The sequence below is a fragment of the Ascaphus truei genome, chromosome 2 (genome assembly GCF_040206685.1).
Source record: "Ascaphus truei isolate aAscTru1 chromosome 2, aAscTru1.hap1, whole genome shotgun sequence".
NCBI classification, from domain to species: domain Eukaryota; kingdom Metazoa; phylum Chordata; class Amphibia; order Anura; family Ascaphidae; genus Ascaphus; species Ascaphus truei.
The window spans coordinates 195,129,674-195,150,260 of record NC_134484.1 but is presented as its reverse complement, the minus strand read 5'-3'; the positions used below and the strand labels follow the sequence as shown (position 1 = coordinate 195,150,260).

The 20,587-nt window shown below is 43.9% G+C and overlaps 1 protein-coding gene across 1 annotated transcript in view; it reads left to right on the top strand.

Moving 5' to 3' along the window:
- The window catches only part of PXDC1 (PX domain containing 1), a 93,394-nt gene that overhangs the window by 40,698 nt on the left and 32,109 nt on the right, over positions 1 to 20,587 (top strand). Inside the window, exons 2-3 of the mRNA XM_075585764.1 lie at positions 7,896 to 7,987; positions 8,629 to 8,746. Of these exons, the coding sequence (XP_075441879.1) occupies positions 7,896 to 7,987; positions 8,629 to 8,746 (210 nt within the window). The remainder of the gene's footprint in view (positions 1 to 7,895; positions 7,988 to 8,628; positions 8,747 to 20,587) is intronic.

Sequence of the window (20,587 nt, the reverse complement as noted above, 5' to 3'; positions counted from 1 at the left end):
GTGGCTCACAAGGTTACAACGCTTTGGCCAAAGGGTTAAACTAAATGACCCTATTTCAAGAGAATATATAAGAATTTTACTGTGTATTTCTGTCATGTTGGATGTAGCATTGGGCTTCTCTGTCGTCTGTTGTATACATATGCCACGCTCAATAGCACTCCATTTTGACACATATACATATATATATTTTGTGGGGGCTCAGGGGTTCCCAAAAAGAGCTTACTGGGGTTCTGTGTGGTGTGTGTCATTACATTATATGACTGAGTGAGTTTGGTGGCCCAATCAGTTTTAGACTCACGTCTGACGCACTCTGACACTCTAGCACCGTATTTTGGGATTCATTTCCTATGTCTTCTTTATTTTCTAAAATTAATCCCTATTCCTTTAAATAAAAAAACTGGAATTGTACATTTGTATAAAAAAATAAAAATAATACTGGGCGTGTAAATAATAAATAGTGATACTCTGAATCTGAATCACAGTTTGACCACTGATTAGACATATAATAAATGTCCTTTCTCAAGGACATTGAATCTGAAATGCTAGTTTTATTCCATCTTACTTGCTCTTGGTTCTTGGATTAACTCACAAATTACTATTTTTACACCCCGACCCCACCTATTTGTTGAATTCATTGACTTAGAACTTGTATGCTGTGTTAACAGAATAAGGAATTGCAAATACTTCATTTTTGCAATGTTCGTAAAGCTAAGTTCTCTATTTAATGAGTGTAAATCTTTTCATAAGGTTCTGTGGTAGCATATGCTTCCAATTAAGCTAAAGTGAATCAGAGATAGAGCAGCGAGACACATGACATCACAAAGACAGTAACAAAGAGACATGTTGTGTAACTAAAATATTAAAACATGATATAACTGTCTCATTTGACCACATCCATTATAGAAATTGTTCTCTATTTGTGGTGTAACATTGATTTGTCTAGTCTCCTGTGTCTTGTGAGGCAGAATCTGGCCCCAATGTTATTGCCCACAAAAAATCCCTCAACATGTTATGATGACTTAACAGGTCACAGCTATCAAGTCAATGCTGCTTGCAATGCATGTCAAGGTAACTCGGCTTCGCAATCATCCATGCCCAACATTATTGTATATCAGTAATGTCAAGTTAAATATTAAAATATATTTTATATATATATATATATATATATATACAGTGCTTGACAAATCGCCCAAAAATCTACTCGCTGAACCAAAAAATCTACTCGCCACCTAGTTCCGCCCCAACCCCTCCCCTAGTCCCGCCCCCAGCCCCGCTTTTAAAAAAATACATAAATAAAATAAATTGAATACATTCCTAGTAAAAACAACATTCGTTTTTGACATAAGTTTATTTATTGTATTACATTATACTACAATTGAAACAAAGGAAAAAGATAAACCGGCGCCTTACAAGTCCAATGTGATGGCTAGCAGAGTCCAATGGATGAAGGGTAATGTCCAGACAGTGACTCAAATGATACCAACTGGTGAATATCCCTCAGTGGACAGGTGAACATGTGAAAATAAACACAAAGAAAATTATAGTGCAGTATGTCAGTGAATTGCACACTTACACATGAACATATCAGGACATAACAATACTGACAAACAAGACTAACTAAACAAACAATAGCAAGGCTAAAATATGAATAAAAGCTAATTTAATATAATGTAAAACAACATAAATGAAGAGTACAGGGGGACTATGAGTGAACCAGGTCCGGATGATGTAAAATCAGAGCCCTACTTACAAAACTCAAATCACAAGTAGGCATTGATTGAACATGGGAACGGCACGATAACTCCTGCTTCTCCTCTGCACCACGCCACTTGTGAGACCTCCTGCAGCTCCCTGCTTGTTCCGGGTAGATTCTCCGTCACTATGGGGCAGGTCCTGTGGATGCGTGCTATGGCAGTATCCTCCGTTCACAGTTTTAGTCCGGCCGCGTCACTCAAGTCTCTCCTCAACAGATACAGCTTTAAAATGAAACTTCCCAACGCGTTTCGTGCGCATGCGCACTTCCTCAGGGGTTGTGGTGATGCAACATAGGTCGTGATATATATACACGAACCTTGGAATTGATTGGCTTATCATACCTATTACTAATTGCCACAATAATTGACATAGTAGTGACACCACCACAAATAGCCTTGCTAACATTAAAAACAACATGACACAATACATAAAACAATAAATAATAAAGCGAATCCATGAATTTAGATGAAAACACATTGAAAATATACTCATTTACAAAAATGCCTTCAGTTCAAAGTCTATGTTCAGGCCACCTGGAGAAAGTGTTCTGAGTTCATAGATCCAGTATGCTTCACGCATACTGGCTTGTTTCAATCTATTGCCACCTCTCCAGTTGGCCTGAACTACCTCAATAGCACAACATAGCAATCCTCTGGGGTTTTTATCATGACACATATGAAAATGGTGTGAAACACTATGGGTGACCAGTCCCTTCTTAATGTTATAGATGTGCTCGTATACTCTCCTCTGAAAGGTTCTCCCTGTTCTGCCTACATACTGTAAGCCACAAGGGCATTGCAGCAAGTATATCACGAACACAGATTGACAATTAATAAACGACTTAATGGGATAAACCCTAGAGGTTACAAGCGATTTAAATGATTTAACATTATGACTGTAAGAGCACGCTACACATTTAGCACATGTAAAAAAACCTTTAGCACTACCTGTGTGTTTCTGTCTAGAATGGTTTAATGGACAGCTAGGGGCCAATTTAGATTTTAAATTGTTGGCCCTGGTGAATATAATACTCGGTTTATGTGGAAGGATTTCCGCCAGAGTGTCATCTTTAAGTAGTATTGGCCAATATTTACCAAAAATTTGTCTTATCTTAGGCGCCATCTCGTTATACTGAGTGATAAAAGAGACCTGCTGATTACACTTGGTCACCTTTTCATTTTTCTTATACGTTAGTAATGTGTCTCTTTTGATACTATTAACTTGTCTTAGAGCCTCATCTAAGAGACTCTCAGAGAACTTTCTTTCAATAAATGTATTTTTTAAATCTTTCGCCTGAGTTTATTATACTACAATTAGTCCTTGTTACGTGTGTGTGTGTGTGTGTAAGTGTAAATGTCGGATCTAGAAAAAAAAGCCAGATATGAATGACTAGTTTCCTGAAGCCCTTAACCAGTGTCAGGACGCCCCCGCTTCACAATATTTAAAGCAGCAATCCCGCCTGGGATCTTAACTGATCCGCAGTCCCTCAATGTCCAGGTACCCTAATTCCCGCAATGTTATATGTTGGAGGGGAGGTGTTCCTTACCTGTCTTCTGGGTTAGGGGGGATTCCGATTTCTCCCGTGTGAAGCTTGAGTCAGATCTGGAAGAAAGCAGTATAGGTTATTTTGGTGTAGTATAGGGCAGTTAAGATATACAGGGTAAATAAGATATCCAGATTCAGAGTGTGATCCAGAGAGAGTGTGGATGAGAGAGAGACAGAGAGAGGGTGAGAGAGAGAGGGTGAGAGAGGGAGAGAGAGTGAGAGAGAGGGGTGAGAGAGAGGGGTGAGAGAGAGGGGTGAGAGAGAGAGGGGGTGAGAGGGGGGGTGAGAGGGTGTGTGTGAGAGAGATAGAGAGAGAGAGGGGGAGTGAAAGGGGGTGAGAGAGAGAGAGGGTGAGAGAGAGGGTGTGAAAGAGAGAGAGAGGGTGAGAGAGAGAGAGAGAGAGAGAGAGAGAGAGAGATAGGGCATGAGAGAGAGGGAGAGGGTGAGAGAGGGGGTGAGAGAGGGTGAGTGAGTGAGAGAGGGTGAGAGACTGGGTGATGTGATGTGGGTGGGGTGTGACTGATTGGGGGGGGGGGTACTTCTGGTGTCTTACCCACACACCCTCTCTCTCTCTCTCTCTCTCTCTCTCTCTCTCTCTCTCTCTCATACACACACACACACACACACACACATACACACCCTCTCTCTCTCACATACACACTCATACACACACTCATACACACTCATACACACTCTCATACACACTCTCATACACACTCTCATACACACTCTCATACACACTCTCATACACACTCTCATACACACTCTGTGGGGGGGGGAAGCAGAGAGGGGGGGAAGCGGAGACAGCCACGGGGACCGGGGGGGAATACCCCGGCTGCCATCTCCCGGCGTGTGGACCGGAGGGGAAGTGGAGACCGGGGGGAACACCCCCACTGCAATCTCCCACCGAGTGCGAGCAGCCACGGGGACTGGGGAGGAAGCGGGGACCGGAGGGGAAGTGGAGACCGGGGGGAACCCTCCCCCCCCGCTACACTGTGGCACTGTGTGCTCATTTGCATGTCATTTCCCAGAATCCCTTGCTGCAGTGGAAGTGCTGTGTGCTGGGTGATAATGGTGAAAGGCGGGGTTGCAGACCTGCCTAAGACATGCAGATGAGCATACAGTTATATTTCCATTTGATATATATATATATATATATATATATATATATATATATAACCACCCAGAGGCAGAGGGTGGGAAAATGAGTTATCTACACGTAATGAGTTTTCAGGGTTCACAAAGTTTATATTACTGATGTTGTCTGCAGCTCATTTTAGGCTGCTTACTCTCCTATCCTGCGCCACTGTCACTCTTGCTAGACCAATTTCTTTGGTGCCTGGCAAGAAGGAGTGTTCTGCAACATCACTGCAACTCCCTATGACATCATGGCATCACACAATCACAAAACCACCCTTCCGCCAAGTTATTCCTCACTGCCACTATATTCAGCAGCAATGGGGAACAGTGGCTATGCCAATCATTATAGATGTAACAATTCATTGGTAATTCTTTATTGTAATGGGTTAGAGGTTTTATTTGTACATTTGTTTTGTATTACCTACACCAAGGGGTCCCCCCAAAGTCTATCCATGGACCCTCTCTAATAGTGAGTCTGAGATAAAATGCACTGTAAGGAACCCCAACCCTTTCTAATAGCGTGTCTGAGATCAGATGCATTGTAAGGAACCCCAACCCTCTCTAATAGCGTGTCTGAGATCAGATGGATTGTAAGGAACCCCAAACCTCTCTAATAGCGTGTCTGAGATCAGATGCATTGTAAGGAACCCCAACACTCTCTAATAGCGTGTCTGAGATCAGATGCATTGTAAGGAACCCCAACACTCTCTAATAGCGCATCTGAGATCAGATGCATTGTAAGGAACCCCAACCCTCTCTAATAGCGTGTCTGAGATCAGATGCATTGTAAGAAACCTCAACCCTCTCTAATAGTGAGTCTGAGATCAGATGCATTATAAGGAACCCCAACCTTCTCTAATAGGGCGTCTGGGATCAGATGCATTGTAAGGAACCCCAACCTTCTCTGTAAATTCTTCTGTATTTTCAAATGACCTGAAAATTGCACTGAAACCTTTAGGGAGGCCCAGGGCACCCAAGGATTGTTAGGAATGATGGTTCAAAACCACTGATCTAGCCCTTCATATCCTAAACTTCCAAATTAAATGTAATATATTTTGGATACTTTTTCATACAAATGTTTAGAAATGTTGAACAGATAGAAATAAAGGGATCCCATTGATATCCTTCAGTAAAGCCATGTTCAACTAGTTCACTGCTGGAAATGCATGCACCTGGCATTTAGAAAAAAGGGGTAAATAAAATCTAAGGCCCTAGGGGCAAGGGACTGTCAGACTTCACCAACGAATCTGTCATAAGAATCTCATGCTTTTACAATAATTACAAAATATGTTTGAACAGAGTAAATGGCACCACAGCAGGAGAAGTGTGACAAGAGAATGTGGTGTACCAGGCTGACAGTTTGTCATTCTATCTCTGTGTGCCTCCTTTTACATGCAATACTTACCTGCCATTATGTATTGAACGTGTTACTATTACTGTCATATCCTGTTTCAGGCTTATATTGCATTGTACCAGAAGGTAACAAGACATCCTATTAGAGAGTTAGTGCACTAGTCTCCTGTATCGATCGTAAATGCTTTGGCTTCAAATCCTGGTCGGTTTCTCTACAGAAATCGAGGTTGTTAGCATTATCCGAATACAATATGTTCCAATGTGCTTACGTTACCATTTTTACGCCAATCCATTATTTAATAATTCATGATAATGTATTATGTTCCAATGAACAAGGATCTGCATAGCTTAGAGAACCAATGATAACCAATGAATGTTACTTCATTTGCGGAGTTACAGCTTTTATCAATAAAAAGAAAAAATCTCGTTGTCATTAGCTCAATGTTGAACCTACGTGGGAGTGAACCTTTAAATGTATGCCAACTAAGAGAAGAGTAAGTAACGGCAGCAATTTGATTAGTTTGTTACATCTTGTTTATTGTGTGGTTCCTTTAGAATTGAGTTTTTTGGGAATGTTTTTTCTCCTATTTTCTGCCTTTTATTTGGATTGCTGCATGCTACAATCCCCTCCCCAGTTGTTACAGGATATATGGGTATTTCTAATTATGTAGGTTGAGAGCACAAGGTAAATTATAACCTCTTTGCAGACTAAATTAAATCTTACAGATTTATATCACTAAGATTAAACACTGACTGCACCTATAAGGATTTAAATTACACAGAGTACTTTGTTGACGCTCCAACCAATCTCAGCTGTCAGGTGGCTGAAGTGTTCTGTATGTAAAAACAAGACTCAGTATTCTGGGACATGTAGAAATATTGGGGGTTATTCATTAAACTACGATTGTGCAGAAGGGGGCGCTATCACACGGAAACTCCTATCAACTTCCCTCATGCTATATTTCCCCCCGATTGGCAGTTTAATGAATAACCCCCATTATCACCACAGTGAAGGGTTAGAGGCAGATGTGCTTCATATAGTCACAATAAGAATTGGTGCAGGCTGTGACATTAAGCGGTTAAGACATGATTATTTGAGAATTTGCTTAATGGAGGAAAAGCTCAATGCACGTGGTATAAAGTAAGATCTGTGCTCAGCTCCAGCACAGTATATAAGCCATGAGGGATATGCATCCAGAGTGGCAAATGGGCACTGTAAAATTCTCAAAACTGGCACATTTTGGATGTTTGCAAATGGCAAAACCGTTGCAAAAATAGCAGAATCTATCAAAACAATCAGCATAGCAATCAGTATACGTTCGCAGTATGCTAATATGGGTGTTTTTCTAAAAAAAAAATGGTGGTTATTTGCAGCCACTTTTGGCAGCGTTTGCTAAAAGACACATTGGCAAACATTGCAAAAGTTTGCTCTGTAAATGCTGATTAATCGGACCTTGTTTAGAGGGAAATCCCCATGGGGCTTTTCGGACGTAAATGGCCTGAGTGACTGCGTCCTACATAAAATTATCCCCTACATAAAATTATCTAATTTAGGACATATGATAAGATAAAAAGTTAAGGAGTTACAGGTCTTTCTGCAGAATTTCATGTTAAGCAAGAAACAAATACTCTTGTTAATGAACTGGGGATTTGGTAAAACGTTGAGAGTTCAGTACTGCTTTTTTTTTTAGTAGTAGATGACCTTAATTGGGAAACGAAGGGCAATTAATGGTGTAAACTATCCAGGAACAGTACCAGGAGGTGACAGATACTTCAGCTTGTGCTGATCTGCCTGCTGAGCCTGAGCATGATAGTCAAGACAATAATTAAAACACTAAACCAAAGTGTTGGGGGCAATGACACCAGAGAATAAACCCTGCTTCTTATTTTTTGACACCATCAAATATAATAACTGATATAATAAACAGATATATTAATATTACCATATATTTTCATATATAAAGGTAATGACTGTAATTACCTATAAGATTTGAAGATATATATATATAGATATATATATATATATATATATATATATATATATATATATATATATATATATATAAACGTGCTTGCCATTAATTTATTTTCTTTGTTTTTAGGACTTATCACAATTAAAGATGCTCATGAAATCGAAGCAAGACTTAATGAAGTGGAGAAACTTCTGAAGACCATCATAAACATGCCATGCAAAGTAAGTTTTCCACAAAATAGCCCTCATATATGAGTCTTTTCTTGCAGCATTTATAGGCGAGATCTTGCTAGTGTTTGGACAGCATGAGTATGATGTTGCCCGTTTCAGAAATTTAAAAATTGATCTTTCTTCCGGGTTCATGAGGATCATAGATTAACCGGTATGATTATTATGGACCATAAAATGTGCCAAATTCTAATTGTGTTAGAAAAAGAACATGAGAGCATCAAGGAGTCATTGCAAGTTTAACCACCAATCAGAAATCGGAAGCCTTTTGTGCCTAATCGTGGCTACTAGCTCTGAAGGGGTTACAAGGAAGGCGCAGATTTCAGAAATAACGTGAGGCTGAGCATGACTTACGGAACTAATAAGGCAGCAGCATACTGTATTGTGTTTCTCACCTGCGAGGATTTGAGTGCTGCAGTCTTGAGTTATAACTAATATTGCCAGGGCAGCTATTGCAGAAGCAGCGGGCCCCATGTTTACATGCACACCATGGGTGGGTCTATTGCATGTTCAGACTAGTTACATGTTAGTATGCTGTATAACCACACTCTTACTTCTAGTCACTTCCCCCGCTGTGACCCTGATCTTTTTTTCTATACAGTCTCACGCATCTTTCCTTCCTGTTTCTTTTTTAGTATTCAAAGTCAGAAGTTGTGCTCACCTTCTTTGAGAGGTCTCCACTGGACCAAGTGTTAAAAAATGATAACGTTCACAAGATTCAACCAAACTTCCAAAGCCCCATTAAAATATCTGGTAAGCAATTTTGTTATATTGTATTCTTCTGAGTTCTGCACTGTACATCATTAAACAACACATACAGTGTCAGACACTTAGTAGTCTATGGACTAAGCGTTATAAATTGCTTTTTTGGCTCAAAATCAGTGCAGGGAAATCCCATTTTAAATTGAGCTTGTGTGCACATATATACTAACCTGACATTTCTGTATGTGCGCCATCCGTGTAATTTTTTTTTTTTGGAGCACAAAAATGGACAGAGCTAGAGGTACATGTTAATGGTATGTACTAAAAAGAATGCTTCTGTGCGCCAGAACAGGACAAAGTGCGTCAAAACCGGCTGTCATGATCAACTTGGTGTAAACCCTAAAAGTCTGCTTATAGAGTCAGTGCAGAATTGCTATGTATCAACCAAAAATGTGTTTGACGCAGCAGGGGTGTTTGATTATATGTTCACTAAATGTATTATTTTCACAGCATTCTCACTATAAATAATATTACATTATTAATATTTATTTACTAATACAAGTAAAAAAATTAAAAAATATACACAATTCTGTTATAATTTCAATTGTATCAATCAGGTATTTAACATGACACAATGTGTCAACAATTTTTCCGAACAACAAATGATGTGTCATGTATGAAGCCTTCATACATACGATGAACATATTTTATTACTTTGTGGTCCGTGAAATTGTGACACACAAAAACATGTAAAATATAATCTTGGAACAGTACAAAGGCCTTAGTCTGCCAATTGTATACATCTTTTTCAAATCCACTGCTGCTTCCTGCTCACATTGATGGATTTACAGTATTTACATTCTTTAAAGGAGTAGTTCCGCCTGCACTTCTTTTCCCCTCAACCCAGCCTTTTGTTTTGTATCTATAGGGTCCTCCGGAGCTGAACTGCATTAGTTTCAGCTCTGGGGAACCCCTGCTTCCCAAGAAACCGACTAGGTAAGATGCCACCGATAGCATCCCCTACAGATGAAACAAATGGGGATTTAAATGTCTTGCATCAAGCGGTCCAATAGGAAGCCGCAACTTCATCCATCGCGGCTTCCGATTGGCCCATGGGACGCGAGGGATTTAAACCTTCAGGAAGTACTGGTGGCATCTTCCCTGGTAAGTATGTCAGGAACCAGGGAGTCCCCAGCGTAGATATGAATGCAGTTCTGCTCCGGAGGCCCCCTACTTCCCATACATGTTAAAAAAGTGGGGTGCGAGCAAGGAATGGCACCTTTAATTTGCGAAAAAGTGTGTGTGCACATTTGTTGTGTTGATGCAAAATGTAACACTGGGGTCTAGAAATGTAGAAAGTAAGACAACATTTACAAAGCAGGACCAGATAGCAACTTAAGGCCTATTATCATGAATAGGATGTAAGCTGTCTTACAGCTTTGCACTGCATAGTAAAACTGGGCCTAAGTGTCTTGGTCAGTAGTTAGAGGTTCTTCAAGGATCCAAGGGAATTGCACAAAGTGGAGGGGAAGTAATGTGGGGGAGTTATGTAAACTGTAAGTCTCACGCCGAATTCTAAGAGTTGGAACTTTAATTGAAATATTTTATTTTGTTTATCACAGCATGATAACATTCTAACAGAACATTGTGGTCAATTTTTTTTCAAGTGAAACGTATTTTCATTTATTAACACACCTATTAATTTTAAGGGAGTAAACAACAATCCTAGAACATAAACCAATTGTGTTTCCCAAAAGGGAAAAAAAATACTTCCTGACTTGACTAAATCACTATCCGATTTTTCCCAGGATTGGTGGTCTGCCTCTTTTAACCTGACCTGCATATCAATTAGCGTTTTCTTTCTCTCTTTGCTAAGACGATATGCAGTGGTTTTGAACTAACACATACAGTGATTACTATATCAATAGGGATTAAGCTGCACATTTTCCCAGGATCTTACAGTAATGTGCCCTTTCCATTTTAACAGGCGACATATTTTGTTTTACTCTCAGAGGAAATCAGAGATTAACCTTGATCATTTTACAGCCCGCATATTTAAACCTGCATCCTCTACAGGAACTTAGCGTTGAATGGAAATGTATTGTCTATATTAGTCCTTTCCCTCATAAGCTAGCTTTATACAAGGTGAACAATTCTTATTTGTGTAGCCTATCCTCATGTTTAGGAGCCATATTTTTCAACTTAGTGGCAGTATTTCTTGTTATATGAAACCGTAGTACAGGATTCTTCAACTGGGGGCCCACGAAGGGCCTTGGTGTGACCGTTACACTCTCTGCTCTGGCTAATTTTATAATTTTTGTTTAAGAAGCTAAGTGCAAATGTTCACACTGAAACATACTTATAAATTAAGGTAATGGAAATATACTGTGTGTATATGTATGTATGTATGTATGTATGTATGTATATATATATATATATATATATATATATATATATATATATATATATATATATATATATATATATATATGGTAAGAGAGAAGAATAGGCCCTAAAAAAGCACTCTAGTTTGTTTGAAAGTACAAATCACATAATGTTTATTTATATATTGTCACAGAACAATTATTAAAACAAAGCACAGAAATTGTTAAAATGAAGCATGGATCCCCTGTTCATTACAAAGCTTGACACATCCTCCAGACACATGCCCTCATGGGTACAAAGCCAAAAGTCAAAGTTGACTAAGATGATATTCTAAAGTACCTGACAAGGTAAATCTGGTATAGCAAGTAAAAAACTTAATAACTGTGGCTATGGCTACGTGATCATAAGCAAGAAATCAAAGCATACTACTATCCCCTACAGTCTAGGGTTTGTCTATAGTGACAAAAAATAGCATGTGAGTAACAGCAAAGATACACAGTATAAAGCCAAAAAAAGCACATTCAGGCCTGCAAACATGGAGAGTAATACATCACCTATGGTCAGGTACAAAAATTAGTGGGTGAACGGAGGAGACAAGAAGGAATGCTCAAAGCATAATAACGTGACCCAGAGGAGGGACAAACCAGGGGATCCTGCCTGCTAGACCTGCTCCTACGCGTTTCGGCCAAAAGCCTTCTACTGGGAGTGGTGATGTAAGCAGGGTGACATGCTAGTTTAAAAAGGAACCTAATTGGGGGCGTGTCGATGACGTCACACAGGACGGTCGGGTGAAGGAAGAGCTCCAGAGACCCTTCCGACTAAACTTTAATTTGCAGGAGTTTGAACCCGACCAAAAACTTCTCAAAACCCACAAATAAGTCCCCAAACCTACCAGGATGACAACTAAGGGGAAAAATCCCCCAACCCAGGGAGTGGGTAGCTTCTTCACACCCGCTGATTCGGGAGGTAAGAAGCAAGATGGCGCCCAGACCCCAGGCCAGCGAGGCAAACAAGGCCCCCCGGATCCATCAAGCCCCGCTGAGACCACCCTACCCGTGGACGGAGGCATCACGAAGGAATATCTGGAGGGGTTGCTCACCAAGCTCCAGCGCTCCCTGCAAGCCAACATTAAAGAGGCGGTGGCTGAAATCAGGCAGGACATCCACGGCCTGCAGGAGCGAGCTACCACACTGGAGACCAGGCTAGATGAGGCCTTACACCACCAATCTGAAGCAGACGATGAAATCATACGCCTGGGCCACGAAATAAACGCCTTAAAAGACGGCCTGGAAGACCAGGAGAATAGGGATCGCCGCCAGAACCTGCGCATCCGCGGCATCCCTGAGGCTGTGCTACCCTCGCACCTGCGGGACTACCTGTCGGATTTCTTCCTCCTCCTATGCCCTGAGCTCGAGCCGCGGGACCTAGAGATGGACAGGGCGCATAGAGCCCTGGGCCCACGCGCTGAAGACCCTAACCGCCGGCGGGACGCGATCGTGCGCCTACACAGTTATTCAACTAAAGAAAGGCTGATCACGGCAAGCAGAGGGAAGAACACGATCGCGTTCCGAGGCGAGCAGCTGCAGGTCTATAATGACCTGTCCAAGCGGACTGTGGACCGCCGCAAAGCCCTTCGCCCTTTGACACTGCTCCTCCGTGAAAAAGGGATAACCTGTAAATGGGGGTTCCCCTTCAAACTGGTGGTCTCCCACAAGGGCAAATTTCTCACACTGCGACACCCCGAGGACATGGAGCACCTTGCCAAAGTCCTGGGCCTCCCAGTGGAGCCCTTCCAGTCAGAACACCTACCGGATGGCCAGCCACGAGAAAAAGATGACATCCCCGTACGAACATCGGAGAGGATCGCGGGACAAAGGCAGTCCCGAGAAAAATAAAGGACTGCTCAGTACAAATCACGGCTCACACCTGAGGAACCCCTAACTCACACAATAAAACAACATGCAAAACAACACCATAGGAAAAATATATACCCCTTAAAATGGCGCCGGGATCACCCATACCTTCACACGTGGCCACACCTCAGTCCAGAGATCGCCGGAGACCGCATCCGGGCACAGGTCCAGTATCAAACCCCAGCCACATCACTGAAACCACAGCGGCAACGGGGCCCCGAACAGCTGACTCCGGTGCTCACAGAGGAACATGGCTCCCGTCCAGACGAACGCCGCCTCAAACTCCAAGGATCCCCCAGGATCACTCAAGATGGCGACGGGTGAGTCCATTCCTTCCCACGTGGATCTTCTTCACCCCGCGGCTGCCCGGCTACCTCCACAAAATGGCGTTGGGGGAGGACTCATACCAACGAGACGCTCCCCGCCGCCCCAGACGAGCACTGGCTGACGTCATCGGAAGGCGCGACAGGTTCCCGCCTGCGACGACGGCATCACCAGAGCAGGACTACGGCTGCCCGCGAGGACCACCAGGCTCCGCCCAACGGCTACCCTCTGGACGTCCCTTCTCCGCCCATGCCTGGCTCCTGGTTCCCGGTTCCGGTCTCCCCGGCACCCTCCCCCCCCTCGATCGCGGGGAGTTCTGCCAGCTTTCCTCTCCCTGCCCGCGACACACGGATCCCTGCCCCCTCCCCCCCCCCCACGCAAGAACCCGGACAGCACAAACCTGGACAGACACCCAACAGACGATCGCTGGAAGACCGGGTTGGTACAGCTGTTGCACCTCAATGCACCCATCTTTGAAAGACTTGCCCCCAAAGCACATTGAACTAGATGTGGCCCCTACCCTCTCCCCTCCCTCCCCCCTCCCCCCCCTCCCCGCTACTCTTCCCTCCTCGCCTCCTCTCCCCCCCACCCCTCTCGCCCCTCCCCCCTGCCGCCCCCCTTTCCCCCCATCCCTTCCCTACCCCCCTTCTCACTCCCTCCCCCCTCCCGCAGCCCCAATAGCTAGTTTAATTAGACGAGGCCCCTACCCTACCTCCCCACCCCTAGCCCCCCCGAACTCCCTCCCCCCTCCCCCTCCCCCCCTCACCCTATCCCCCCCCTTACTCCTCCCCCTCACCTCCACTCCCCCCCCGTCCCCCTCCTCCCTCCCCCCCCTTTCTTTTTTTTCCCCCCTCCCTCCCACCTACACAGACGCGGAGCACTCCCTTGTTAAGCCACCCTTGAACTTTCCTGCTCCGCAGGACCCCAAGAGATGATAGTTTCCTCTCCGGAATGTATATGTCTAACTGGACTATCACTGTATACACTCTGTTTGCTTGATAAGCGGTATATTGCATGAAAAGAATCTGGTGTAAAATATATACGCGAAAAGTCCCCTCCCCCACCCCCTACCCCCCCCCCCCCCTTTCCCCCCCTCTCCGGCCCCCCCTTACCCACCCCCCCTCCCTGCCTCCCCACTCCCCCCAGCCCCCCCTCCCCTTCCCTCTCCCCAGCCCACCCCCCTACCCCTACAATCAATCCTCCCCCCCTCCCCCTCCTTCCCCGTCCACAGATCACCCCCCTGTTGAGACACACTTGAATCTCACCGCTCCAAAGGAGCTCCAGAGCATGCTGCTTCAGCTCAATATTGTATATACCCAAACTGTCTGGATCTGTATACACACTGTCCACCTGATACGAGATATAATGTTTGTAATGAACATCATGCAGGAAATATGTTCGAACTGTTCTCTCCCCCTTCCACCCCTGATTCCCCCCCCCATCCCTCCTTCTCCCCACGTCCCACACCCCTCTCCCCCCCCCCCCTCCTCCCCCAGTCCCTCCCCCTCCTCCCCCCTCCTCTCCCTTCTTTTCCCCCCAAGGAACAAGTTCTGGAAGAAATTGACCCACAATACCTATACCTATCCTCAATACTCATTGCAGGGTATTTAAATATGGCTCTCAACCCAAAGGAAGACAAATCGAGCCAACCAGGACGACAACACTCTACTCAGTCACAAAGACTGGGGAAAAAATTCAAGGACATTATGGGGGACTTTTCTCTTTTGGACATTTGGAGAACACAACATCAGGGGCAAAGGGATTACACCTTCTACTCGGCCCCTCACCAGACATTTTCCCGTATAGACTACTTCCTTGCTACCAAGAACATTCTAGAAGCCACCTTAGACACAGATATCGGCCCAATCACGTGGTCAGATCACGCTCCTATCACCATGACCCTATCCATTCCATTCGTGAAAACAATCTCATATTGCTGGAGACTTAACGACTCCTTACTGAATCACTCGGAGACAGTACGGGAGCTCAAAAAATCCCTTAAGGAATATTTCCGGATAAATACAGGCACAGTCGCCTCTCCAGCAAGCCTGTGGGAAGCCCATAAGGCGACAATCAGAGGACATTTCATCTCGATTGCCTCCCATCGGAAAAAAACTAAACTCAAACAAACCAAAGAGCTAACAGACAAAATAATCAGCTTAGAACAACAACATAAAAATAACCCCTCCCGGAAAATGTATAACCAGTTGACTTCAGCTAGAAGCGACTTAAGAATAATTCAAATGGAAAATGTAGAAAAAGCTCTTAAATGGACGGGTCAGAGGTATTATGATAAAGGGAACAAGGCCGACAGACTTCTTGCTAGCAAGTTACGAGACATACACAAAAAGGTCACAAATAACGGCGATCCGGAATAGTGCTGGTGAGCTTCTATATAACGGAAAAAAAATTGCAGAGGAATTTACTAAATTTTATTCTAAATTATACAACCTAAGGGCCCACTCTGCTAGCCCCGACCCGAAGGAGCTATCGGCTGCCATTGACTACCTAGCTGATTGTGACCTCCCCTCACTAACAGAGGAGGAAAGCCTTCTCCTGAACGCCACAATAACGGCGGAAGAATTAGAAAGGGCCGTCAAGGCCTCCAAAATCTCTAAAGCACCGGGCCCTGATGGTTTCACAAATGCCTATTACAAGAAGTTTCTCCCCATTCTGTCCACCCACCTATTACAATTGTTCAACTCATTTCTAGAAGGGAGTCCTATCCCATCTTCAATGTCGTCCTCCAATCTGGCCATAATTCTCAAAGAAGGGAAGGACCCCACCCAATGTGGAAGCTATAGGCCAATCTCACTGTTGAACAACGATCTAAAACTATATAGTAAAATATTGGCGAACAGACTTAATCCAATCCTCCCGAGACTAGTACACATGGACCAGGTCGGGTTTGTCCTGGGCCGCCAGGCCTCAGACAACACCCGTAAAATCATTAATTTAGTTGACCATGCCCACCTTTCAGACTCACAAGCTATGTTATTAAGTTTAGATGCAGAGAAGGCATTTGACAGAATTGACTGGCTATTTCTAGACCAAACATTAAAATTTTTTGGATTCAGGGACTCTTTCCTGAAGGGTGTCCAGGCGCTTTACCAAAATCCATCTGCCTCAGTTAGACTATCAGGTGGAGGATCGGAACAAATCCACATTAGAAATGGAACCCGACAGGGTTGCCCCCTCTCCCCTTTCCTCTTCGCTCTCACGATTGAACCACTGGCGACTAAAATAAGACAAAATCCGAACATCCAAGGTATTCCCATTGCCACTGAACATTACAAAATTTCCCTATTCGCTGACGACATTATCTTGACCTTGACCAGACCCCTAACTTCCCTCCCCAACCTCCAGATGGAACTGACGGAGTTTGGAAAGGTATCAGGGTATAAAATAAACAGCGACAAATCAGAGGCCCTAAATCTTAGTCTCCCCGACCCCGTAGTCAAGCTCCTTAAACTAAATTTTAGCTATCGATGGTGTCCCTCATGCATTAAATATCTGGGAATTAATGTATCTAGGCACTATCGGGACCTATAAAGGGATAACTACCCGAAACTAAGGGACCAGATCAAAAAAGATCTAGATCGGAGGGAAGGTTATCAGATCTCGTGGATCGGGAGGATAATCTCTACCAAGATGAATATACTCCCAAGAATGTTGTACCTTTTCCAGACACTCCCAATCCAGGTTCCGGCCGCCGATCTAAAATATATACAGAATAGACTACTCCACTTCATTTGGCAGGGTAAGAGACCCAGAGTCGCCAGATCAGTTCTGATGACCGCTAGATCCAGAGGAGGGATGGGGGTACCTGATCTATATAAATACTATCTAGCCGCACAGCTCAGGCAGGTAGTAATGTGGAACTCAGACCCGACCCGATGTTGCTGGGTAAAAATGAAGACTCAAAGTGCCAAATTGCCTTCTCTGCAAGCCTGCCTCTGGAGCCTGGACAGAGGAGATGGGCACTTACACAATCTTAAGCTACAGGCCTCACGATTTACGTGGGACACCTGGTCAAGATGCAAATATAAATATAACCTCTCCTCCACAAGCTCACAACTCACCCCCCTCGTTAATAACCCCAAATTCCCTCCAGGATGCGGATCTAAACTGTTCGCCCACCTTAACACACGGGGTATAGAGGCGATTGCCGATCTACTGAGCCTAGGGAAGCTCCTGAGCTACCAAGAACTGAGGAACAAATTTAAAATCACAGAATTGGACACCTTCAAATATCTCCAAATTAGAAATTTTGTCAGAATTACCTGCCCTCTACCAGAATACCCCACTCTCACTACGTTTGAGCACCTGTGTGAGGTCAAGACCTACCAGAAGGGACTTATCTCGGATATATACAATGCACTAATGCGCTCAAAGTCCCCCACACAGCATGATTACATGCTCAGATGGTCAGCTGACCTAAATGTTAATATCGAAAGAGAGACTTGGGAAGAAATCTGGCAGGCAGCCTCAGAAACTTCCATTTGCACCACAATTAAGGAAAACATTTATAAGATCATGTTTGGCTGGTATCTTACACCAGCACGATTAAACCAGATCTACCCTCTGGCTTCAGACCAATGTTGGAGAGGCTGTGGTAATAGAGGGGACATGGCCCACATCTGGTGGACCTGTCCAGAAATTGTGAAATACTGGGCCAAGGTCCAAATTCTGATAAAAGAGGTCACCGACCTAGAAGTTCCTATTGAACCACTGACCTTCCTGTTGGCCGCACCCATGCCGAATATTGTTCGGCCCACCAGGAAATTAATATCCTTCATTCTTACCGCGGCAAGATGCTGTATTGCGGCCTCCTGGAGGAAAACAACTACGCCTGCGCTGAACACGATTAAAAAAAGGATTGGGGAAGTGATGATTATGGAGAGGCTTACAGCCACCATCAGACAAAAAACCCCGGCCTTCGAGGCTATCTGGGAACCCTGGTCCCATCTCACTAGAGCGCGCCAACCAACCCAGGCGGGAGTGAGGCCTATCCTTCCTCCATAAGGGAAAACTCAAACGGTTCTCACTAGAGAAGCCTCAACAGCCAAATGGGACGACCAAACCCCCCCCCTAACCCCCCCTCCCTCACACCCCCTCCTCTCTCACACCCCCCCCCTCTCTGCCTTCCCTCTAAGAAGGCACTCCCCTTTCTCTCTGACAACTTAGGTTGCCATTCTGTTTCCCCCCAAAAAATATGTTTTGGAAAATTGTTAGGCCATGATATGTGTCAGGACTGTTGTATTGTCTAAATGCCTAATAAAAACATTGAAAAAAAAAAAAAAAAGGAACCTAATTGGGCTAGTGAGTGTGATCTCCTGGCAGAAAACAGGCTGACATAAATTGTGCAAAAGACAAACAGGTGTGTGCTAAGGGTATGACTGTATGAGTCAATGGTGGTCACAGTTTCTCAGCCAATAGTGAGATCTTATTATGGGTGCACTCACACTCCTCCATACTTGGCAGTAATTACATAAATACCTTCCTGGTGTGTCCAATGCATAGCTGTAACATGATGCCTGTTCGCAGGCTGTTGCACATAATCTACCTAAGAGCCACAGGTGTAACGAAGGCTCTTTCAGGGCATATTGTGTTTGAGGGCAAGAAACGGGCCTCTTGTATGTCACTGCGCATGTCCGTGACGTCATAACGTCGCGTCCTGAAGACAGGACGCCCTGTGTCTAGTAGTAGACACTTACGAAGCAGAAAGTGTCTATGGGCAGATCACTGCGCATGCGCGGCTCTGAGTCAGACATGTCCGTGTAACAGGCAGGCTGAACTAGCACTGCTTCGCGTCCTGCGCATGCACGCCTGTACGTGAGGGAAGCTCATATAATGGGCAGGCAGAAACCACACATATCCGCTCACCACGATCACGCAGCGCCCACGAATCAACTTATATGGCCACAATGTACATAAAGGCACAGTCAGAGTCAGCCCAGATACAAATGAGGCCCAAGGATATAAACAATCATAAAACTCACAAACATAACGGGAAAAAAAGCATTCATGAGTAATACTCAATCGCCAGCCAGGAAGCAGGATGTCAGCAGCTCCAAGACAACCATCTGATATGGAGGAAAAACAGCAGCACTGCAATTTCACTCCATGTACCGGAGCAGGTAGGAGGTGTCTCTCTACTCCAAACCCTTCGTCATAGCAATGGACCTCTGGTAGAAATCTATGTTTGTGAGTGTGCATTTTTACATATCCTACTCCATATACATTTTGTAAACTTTCTACGCTATGAGTGTGCCTGTTTTTTGTTTGTTTTTTTTTGTAGATATATATATATATATATATATATATATATATATATATATATATATACATAGTGACAAACGGCTTACTCCGGGTCTCCGCCGTCTGTCCGGGACTGTTAGAACACGGTCTTTTAGGGTAGGTTAAATGATGAGGCGTCACGTGCTGTTCCTTTAAACAGGCTATGCCTGGTTTATTCAGTCCCAGGCACTGAGACTGCCACAGTGCATACAAAAGAAACACAAGCAAAACAAAAGTCTGCTCACCTGAGCAATAACTTAACTTAGGTTTTCCCTGACTCAGGGTTGAAGTGGCTTTTCCACTTCCAACAACAAAATAAGGAACTTTGCAGTTTTAGAAAAAAGGAGCAGAATGATTTACCCTGTTTGGGGAGAGGCTTTCCCCTCTCTGCCTTCCTGCCTCCAGGCTCTTGGGGAGAGGGAAGAGGAACCAGGAAATCAGTCTTAAATACCTGATTTCTAACCAGCAGGACAGGTGACAGAAATCAGGCAGCAGACAAACTCTGGTCTGGATCCCTCATCCCTCAGTTCCAGCACTTGCCAAACTGTGGGATGGAGTGCATGTATTATGAGGCTGCACTTTCCAGCCTAAACAGGATAGAAACTGTTCAATATCCTGGGATCCCTATATATGGAATTTATTACCATCCCCTGGTTTCTGTCACTATATATATATATATATATATATATATATATATACAGTGTTCGACAAACCTATACATTTGCTCGCCCCGGGCGAGTGGATTTAACATTGTGGCGAGCTCCTATTGGCCCAAGCAGCACACGTGGCGAGTAGATTTTTTTGTCCGGCGAGTAGATTTTTTGGTGATTTGTCGACCACTTTATATATATATATATATATATATATATATATATATGTGTGTGTGTGTATATATAAAATCATCACATTTTAAGTTATTATGGGTGAAAAAGGCAACAAGAAACCTCCACCGTATAGCATATAGCAAATA